General features: G+C 44.6%; 1 protein-coding gene across 1 annotated transcript; it reads left to right on the top strand.

Moving 5' to 3' along the window:
* The first annotated feature begins 628 nt into the window (after positions 1-628).
* rgs1 (regulator of G protein signaling 1) lies at positions 629-3,596 on the top strand. The gene is given in 5 exon segments (XM_072686984.1): positions 629-672; positions 674-751; positions 981-1,060; positions 2,453-2,619; positions 3,420-3,596. Coding segments are annotated over 5 exon segments (546 nt in total).
* The last annotated feature ends 5,420 nt before the right edge of the window (positions 3,597-9,016 follow it).

The following is a 9,016-nucleotide window of genomic DNA, read 5'->3' as shown; positions in this document are numbered from 1 at the left end:
TTAGCTGGTGGGGTGGAGCTGGGGACCCCGCACTTTCCTCTGAGTGTGTCGGCTGTCTGGCGAGCATTGCTAGTGCTAGGGGGAGCTACGAACGAGGTGGGACTGTTCCAAATGGGGAGAAAAAGGTCATATATGGTCATATAAGAAAAAATTGACAGGTGAGCCCCTTGACAGGTGCTATTTTCACATGATACTCAGTGTCACTTGTGGTTTTAATGTTATGGCTGATAAGTGCGTTTAAAACCAAGGCAACCCGGATTCCAACTTCGGATGCCTAAACGGTTCTTCATGTGGTTAAAGAGTCGAACCCGTTGACCTGGCTGTACGGATGTTTCCATCTTTATCAACAGTGATTCCAGACACCCCGTCCTGTCCCATCCGTTCAGATTTCCCCCTTTGCATCACTCAGTCTCGTCTTACAGTGTTGTTTCAGTGCTGGATCATCCTCCTTTATTTTAAACCATCCATCTCCTAGCTTCTCGTATTAACCCCAACCCCCCCCAACCACGTCCTGATTGAAAGGGCTGTTCTCGTCGTTGACCGTGGCGTCACCCAATGTCTTAACTTAGTCGGCGAGGCTTTCCCCGCAAGGCCCTGTGGTGGATGACCCTCCCTGGCGAAGCTTTGCATGTTAATTTCCATGTGTTCCATACATGGAGGTAAGCTTGCTCAGACCCTCCACAGTCCCACACACTGGCAGAGCGGGCAGCAGCCAGATGCTGAGGACCGTAGTGGCGGAGATGGCCATAAAGTGAGTGAGTTTGTCTAGGGTTCGGTTTGCATTGGTTACATTTCTGCATTTGTTGTTGGGCCGCTGGAGCACATGCTGCATTTGCTTAGCGATTTTTCTCGTAAATATGTGAATATACGCCAGGCTGTTAACTGTAAGTGCTACGTAGCTGCGGCTTCAGTGTAAGGTCGCCGCGTTTTTTGCAGTCTATGTGACTAGTGAAAGATCTCAATGTAATTTTCAAGGGTAGATTGTGTTGCTTTTCCAAGGACCCCCTCGAAGATGCAGCATGTTGGAGCGATTCTATTGAAAAGCTGTTGGGGTGTAAAGGTAAGCTGCCGATCTTTGGTCACTATCTACTGAGGAATCTTCACTGAAGGGGGATTTCACCAAATGCGTGATCTCACAGATCTGAAATTACATAATTCATTCATAAAGATAAACAAAGGTCAACACAACCCATTCTAGGGAAACTCACAGTGCTGGCGAATGGATCTAGACGTCAGAAAATTTTAACGCCTCTAGAAATTTGCCAGAATCATTCCTGAGGCTTTGTTTTATGCATGTTTTGCCAAAATGCATTGGACGAAAACGCATTTAATTAAACACATTTGCGGCGGAGGGGTACGTTCAGAGCGCTGTGAGGCAAAATAGTGCCAAACAGTGGGGGCGGTCAGTATTTACCACTATTTTACAACCATCATTAACAATAGATATAATACGAATTAGACACATGGTGGTGGTGGTGGGTTCACTGGTGGTTTTGGATAGTAAATAAAGTATTTTGTATTTTGGAGTAGTCATGGCGACCGCTGGTTCCATTGTCCTCCACGGTAAAGGAATCTGAATGGGTAGATTTCTCTACAATGAAGCATTTCACACCAACTGAATTCTGGAGAATTTTGGTGGAATTCCCCTTTAAACTAATAACCTGCATAGATTACACTGCACATATACATCACTCACTTTAAAAAATTTTATAAATATATATATATATATACTTTATAATTATTAACTAATTAACATTGAATCCTATCTTGATACGTGTCATTATAATCAAATATACAATGTTATCCAGTTCACTGGTCTTAATGTTATGGCTGAATGTCGTATACAGAACCACCAAAATTCAAGGATTGGTTTGCATGTCCAAATGTGTTCTCTGTCTGGTTAAAAGGTTCTTCACACTGGTGGAAACCTTTGGTAGATGGTTCTATATATCGAAGTATCAGCCAATCATTTGCACTTATTTTTTCAATTAATGATGGATTCCATACTATTGAGTAGCAATTAATTGCCAAACATGGTGATTAGCTTCCTGCAATAGGAGTATATCTCACATATTTCACACAAGGCCACAGGTTTCCAGTGCTTTACCACTCCACACAGTCCAATTCCCCTGATCTCCAGCAGCGCACATCATGCACTCAGCCAGCCAGCACACAGCCGGAGCCTATTTTTGGGGAAACCAGCATACAAAGCAAACACTAGTCAAAAAAAAAAATCCCAACTACAACCCCATCCTTCTAAATCCCTTTGGGTTATTCAAATCTCAGCAACAGCATTCAAATCTGGAGCTTTCCATCCCCTCAAGGTCACACAGAGATCTCATTACCACAGCCTTTTCTACAACCAACCTGTAAAAAGCCCTTTAGCCGTACTCGATTTCCACCTCCCGCCCCGTCTCCTCCTCAGTATGTGGCCTATCTTCCTTTACTGTAGCTGGCCAGCTGGCCTTCCAGGAGTTCCTGAGGTCGGAGTACAGCGAGGAGAACATCCTGTTCTGGCTAGCCTGCGAGGACTACAAGAAGATCAAGAACACGCCCGAGATGATCAGCGCCGCCAACCGCATCTACTCCGAGTTCGTGCAGGTGGAGGCCCCCAGGCAGGTATGTTGCAGTAGACGCTCAACGGCGGCAGGAGGCCCGTCTCTATAGGCGGCTCAATCGGTACGGTTAGGACTGTCGGCTGGGTTGTAGGTGAGTGTGCTCGTGATGCTGGTGAGCTCAGACCATGGTGAGTTGAAATAATGGGGAAAAACTGGGACTATTTGCCCTCACAACGCCCCCCAAGTACCCCTCCACTAAGAGCGGTCATGCCGCTAGCCATCGGCAGCCGAGCCCAGAGAGAGCACAGCTGGCCTTGCCTACTCCAGGGCCCCACACCTTCACTGCGGTGGGGACGGGTATTTGCGCCGCTTCCCTCCAGGCGCGTTGGCTGTTGCATCAGTGTTGATCTGCCTTTGTTAGTGTTCGTTTGTGATTTGGGGGGGAGAGGGGGAGTACGTAGGGGTTGGGTAATTGGCAGTCCACATTGGGGAGGAAATGGTAAATCAGATTTAGGTATCAAGCTGTTACGGGGTGGTCAGGGAGTGGACACAAGTGCAGAGAGGAAAGCTTGTAAGGGTAAGTCTTGAGTGACACTATAGCACTGTGCCACCAGCAAGCACAGGTAATGAGTGCAATTGCAGCCCTTAAAATAATGCAATGAAAATAATAACAATAATTATATATATATTTATATATAATTTTTAAAAACCAATGATGCAATGACGGACACTCATATAGTGATCTACACTATCCTCGACAAGGTAGCAAAGGTGAGGTACAGCTGTACCCCACTGCACCACGCAGTCTAGCAACACCCCTGAAGCTCTGTCTAACATGAGGTCTGCCTCTGGCTTTCCCAGATCAACATCGACTGCGGGACCCGAGCCAACATCACGAAGAACATCCACGAGCCGAACCTGAACTCCTTCGATACGGCGCAGAAGCTGATCTTCAGCCTCATGGCGAGGGACTGCTACCCCCGGTTTCTAAAGTCCGACGTCTACCAGTCTGTTCTACGGAAAGCAGGCCGGAGCTGACTTCTCTAGCAGAGAAGCCCTTTCTTTCAGAGTGCGCTTTGTTCCCAGGTAAACGCGCCTCCGCCTCGAAAATAGCCTCGGCTGGAACCCCGCTGTTGACCTCATTCCTTTATATGGTAAAGACAACCTAGTCAAGTGTGGCAGCAAAAGATAACCCAGCTGAAAAGTTGGTGGTTTCAGATGGCCAAGATGATTGAAAGGCTGGTCATCCGGGCAAAGACCTCCCCTATACTGGTGAGTCAACTGGTTTAGCAGCTTAGCTTCTGACCAGCATAGCTTATGATTTCAGTGTATGAGTTTGAAGGACTAGCCGGTCTACCAGTGTTCCCAAGGCGGTTGAAAAGCTGGTCACCTATGTTAATACATAAAAAGCTTTTGGTAGACTAGGCGGTCTACCAGTGTTACCAGCTGTCAGTCGTCAAGGTGGTCGAACTCTGGTTGAGGAGAGGTTGGTCAGAGAGTCTTCGGACTGGTCAAGCTGGTAGACCAGCAAAACCCCATGCTGGCCAAGAGCTAAGATCAAGTCAACCAGCTCACCCAGCTTTCAGCAGGGGATGATGGAGGCCACACTTTTGGATCCAGGCTCCCATGCCTTAGAAAAGGTGTGGCCATGCATTTATTTATTAAGAAGGGGTCACCAGTGGGGCTCCGCATTCTCTTCATTACTGGTCACCATGAGCGAAGAGCGGACTGGAAATTTGATCTTCAGAAATGACGTGTAGCTGCAAAAAGGCCCATCCTAAGATAAGAGTTGCCCTAATTCAACCCATATATATATATATATATATATATATATACTAGCACTGGACTGTGCTAAAGTTTGGACACCCCAAATGTTGCAATAGCTGCAATGGATTTAAGATTACTGAGGGACGAGATGTGAAGCGCACTGGTAGTTCTACTGTAAACGGCCTTAGATTAGATTGACAGACTAAAAAAGCCCCAATTCAGCCCTGGCGAGATCTTGAAAATTCACTGTTACCTGGTAACTAGCGCACTTCATGAAGAAGCTCTTACTGCAGGTGTATTGCATATTCAGACTGGCGAGTATCACGTCGTCTTCTGTTGTACAGCGGCTTGCGGACTGTGTTAGTTAGCATTACAGTACAGCTTTGTAAGCGAGTCTGAGGTGTGGTCAAGTATAAAATTTACGGGTTTTTTTATTGCTGTGCTTTTGTCTGCATTAAAACCTAGTTTTGTATGAAATATGATATGTAGATATATACATCCACACCCACACACAGGCTACACTATATGGACAAAAGTATTGGGACACAACTTTTGATAATTGGATTCAGGTGTTTGATGCAGTCCCGATTGCCTCTGCAGTTCTTAAGAGCTGCTGTTAGAGATGCAAGGAGGGCTTAGAATGGCTGTAAAAGCTTCTATAGGTGCACAGTGTAGCTGTCCCGATACTTTCGTCCATATACTTTCGTCCATGCAAAACAACTTGTATCTCCAAATTCAGTCTTAACTGTCTTAAATGGAAGTCAATGTAAAAAGAGTGTATTTCAAGACATTTTAAAGCATTTCTATTGGTCCATTCATCAGGAAATTGTAATACAATGAAAAAATAAACAACAAAAAAAATTCAACTTTATAAAATTTTATAAAAACTTTTTTTTAACCATGAAACATCTGTAAAGGGTCACAGTTGGAATTGTTGTTGACATTTAGTAAATAAATAAATAAATAAATAAATCGGCAAAACTGATTTAATTTAATTTAATTGAATTGAATTGTTTTAATTTAATTTAATTTGATTTATTGAATTTATTAATTGACTGAAAACTGATGTGGTGATGTATCAATGTAAAGTCACGTGTCATCAACTGCGTTACCTTAGAAAGTCTGCTTCATCGAAGCTGCCCTGTTGAACAGGTCCGGCCTAAGCTGCCTTTCACGCGTGTTCCCTGTCCGACTCGCTTTGAATTACCTGTACAAATAAAAGTTCTCCATTACAAAACGTCTGCTATTCCAGTGTGAATTTTTATTGTTGACCAAAAAAAAAAAAAATGTGAAAGGTTCTCCCCCCAAACAGTAGGTGGCAGTGGAGTGCCACAAACCAGGCCACGGCCAGCGGTTTCATAGAGGACGTTAAACTGTCTGTGTTGATGAGAAACAAGAAGCATAGCAGGCAAATAGCAGATCTATTAGAAATGTAGATATGTACATTGAGCCAAAACATTATGACCACCTACCTGATGTACTGTTGATCCTCAATGTGCCACCCAAACAGCCCCCTGATGTGATGGGGTCTCCGCACATCGGACTTCGGCTCTCCAGCACCTCTTGCCATCTCCGATGCACTCGTGTCCGTTGTAGGCACTTTCGATGGTTCGATGGGTTAGCATGGCCCACTGTACAGAAGACCTTATATTGATACTGTCTAGACGGGATAGCTTAGGTTGCTACATGCATCAATGAGTCTTAGGTAGCTGTAACTCTAACGCTAGTTCGTAGTTGGTCCCTCCTCGGACCACCATCAGTAAACGCTCACCACAAGCCCATCAGCAGGAACTGACTGTTCAGCTGCCGACTAACACAGTGGTCCTTTGCTAAGGATGCTAATCACTGCTAAATCACCTAGCTTTAAAGCAGCATTATGTGAGAATTTGTCTTTTTCGCCTCTGGAGCTCCCCCTACAGTCGAGGAGTCTGATTTATGTTTCCTCCACTACTGTAAATACAAATTACACTTTGAGTGCCCCTCATGGACTGCTGATAATAAGCAATTGTTGATAAGCTAAACATGGCTAACTCAGAAGATGCTAATTCATTTACAGACTCATTTGTATTTAGTTAAAAAAATTCACAAGAAACCGTTCAACCTCAGTGGAAACCTATCCTGCTGGAGATAAGAGGAAAGTGTCTCAGCTAAAGCTAAAAAGCAGAACCTCTGTATACTTTCAGCAGGGTTAGCTTTTAGCTTAGCACCCACTTGCTTCCCTGGCTTTGGCTTTCTCGCACGGTGCTTTCCCTTCTGATGTGTGTTTAGCTCTAGTTTGGTTCAGCTGGAGGGAGGCTAGCTTTAGCTTGTAGCCTAGCGCAAATCCATGTTTGCTTTCCTGGCTTTTGCTTTACCGCATGCCAAGTTTTAGCTTCCCTTCTGCAGACACTGGCACAGGAAAAGCCATGGTCATGAGACCTGGTTCCCGTAGCAACCCATTTTCCCATAATTAGTCTGGAGTCTGGAGGTGATGATCTTCTCTCCAGCATCAACAACAGCGTATTTTTTTTTCTTACGTTTGGCCAGCTTTGACTAGCGCTTACTTTAGTGGGTGGGATTATGTCAGTTTTGAGGGTGTAAGACTGTGATGTAACAGTTTTGGGGTTTTGGAAGTGGCCTATTTTTTATGGCTGTGTACATACCCACCTCTCATCAGTCAACTATGCCAAGATAAACACAGTATTCTAGGATCGCTTTAATACCGTAGAACAACCCGTTTCTGTAGGTTTTTTTTTTTTTAATAAAATCCTGATATGCATAATAACCGTGATCTATTTTTGGGTACAGATTAATTTCGTACATGAATCATCAACCATACGTGGGCGTGACAGTGGCACAGTTCATTTTTAGCTTACTTAATTACTTACTTTCATTTTAGTTCGCTCTAACACTAGCATACCATACATGTGTGTGTTTCTGTTACACTGGGCACTCTTAGATCCTGGCAAGAATTGGGCGTGAAGCATGGAAAATATTCTATAATTAGTGTCGTAACATCTTTACATGCACTCGAAGCATACGTGGAGTCCCATAAAATGCCGACCTTACACATGTTACTTAAACTAACTCCATAAAATATCTGACACCAAGATATTAGCAGCAGATCCTTTAAAGCAGCAGTATGTAATATTTTTCTCTTAAAACAGCAGCTTCAGAATCATGTTAATGCTCCACTGACCTGCAATAGGGAGAATGGCATCTCTCTCTTTGCCACTCCAGGTCGTAACGCTGCTCCTGCACTACTAAAACTAGGTGGAGCTGCACCAGACCTCTCTCCCGAAGTCATATTAGTGTAAAATCCGGCAGTATCACTCTACCACCTAAGTCAACATGCTTCCGCCGCTTCTGGATCTCTCAGCTTGTCAGCCAATGCATGTGAACAGTTGTCCATGAGGGGGTGCTCAAACCATGATTTGCATTTACAGCGGTGAAGTAAAGTCTAGAACGCTCCCCAACTGTAGGCGGAGCTCATGAGCAAAAACACCAATTGTTGCATACTGCTGCTTTAAGTTCTGTAAGTTGTGAGGTGGAGCCTCCATCAATCACACCAATAAGCCTCGAGTGGCCATGAGCCTCGTTGGTTTACTGGTTATCCTTCCTTGGAGCAATATCCTTTTGGTACAACACCCCACAAGACCTGTGTGATGTTTTGGAGACGGTCAGTCGTCTGGTCAGCAGTGTGCTTCTGGTCAAGGTCCGGTCTCAGATTCTTTTGCTGTTTTGGCCATTTTTCCTGCTTCCACCACATCCATCACAAGAACCGACGGTTCACTCGCAGCTCAATATGCAGATCCCACCCACCTTCGCCTCCACCAAAGGCCATTCTCTTTAAACTCACGTTTATCCTTTCAGCTTTATTCGGAACACATCAAAGCAGATGTTATTAATAGATATCCTGTCTCAAATTTGGTGCCAACATTCCTTCCAATAATTGCTCATGGCAAGACAAAAATAGAAGCAGTAGCAAGATTCTCACGCCCAACATTAATGCCTGCAATGAACGCAGAAATGGAATCCAGGGGCCTGAGTGAAGCAGCTGAAGCATGAATTTGTTTACAAGTTCATTCCCATAATATTTCAATGTAATTAAACCTTGGTTCTAACAGATGAATACACAGCATCTGCAGAGCAGTACAAACTAGTATTATAGGCCTATAGATGTGCATTACACAAGGCAACACAGGAAATGCTATCATCTATATAGACTGTAAATGGAACAGGCCCCAGGATTGAGCCTTGAGGAACGCCTGGGTTGAGCAAACCAGGTAATGGGATGCGAACTATCCTGACATATACACAGATCAGTCATAACTTAAAAAAAATTACTGACCGGTGAAGCAAATAACATTAATTATCTGTGTTCAATCTACATATCAGGCGTTGGCAGTGCTGGAAGCAGGAAAAATGGGCAAGCGTACGAATCGTGGAGACCCTGTGATTGGATTACGCCTGGTGTAAACAGGCCTGGAGACACTCTGACAAGAACCTAATTGTAATGGCTAGAAGACTGGATCTCCGAAACATCAAGCAGGTGGATTGGGGTGTTTCTGGTGTGCAGTGGTCAGTCCACCATCCAAAGATGGACAACCAACAATGGGGCGCAAGGCTCCTGCAGGCCCCACCTCGCAGGATCTGCTGCTAATGTCTTGGCGCCAGATACTACTCGTGGAGTCCATGCCTCTCAGTGGGTC

This window comes from Salminus brasiliensis, chromosome 9 (genome assembly GCF_030463535.1).
Source record: "Salminus brasiliensis chromosome 9, fSalBra1.hap2, whole genome shotgun sequence".
Classification (NCBI taxonomy): domain Eukaryota; kingdom Metazoa; phylum Chordata; class Actinopteri; order Characiformes; family Bryconidae; genus Salminus; species Salminus brasiliensis.
Note: the sequence above shows the minus strand (reverse complement) of the source record. Positions and strands in the feature narration are given on the sequence as shown.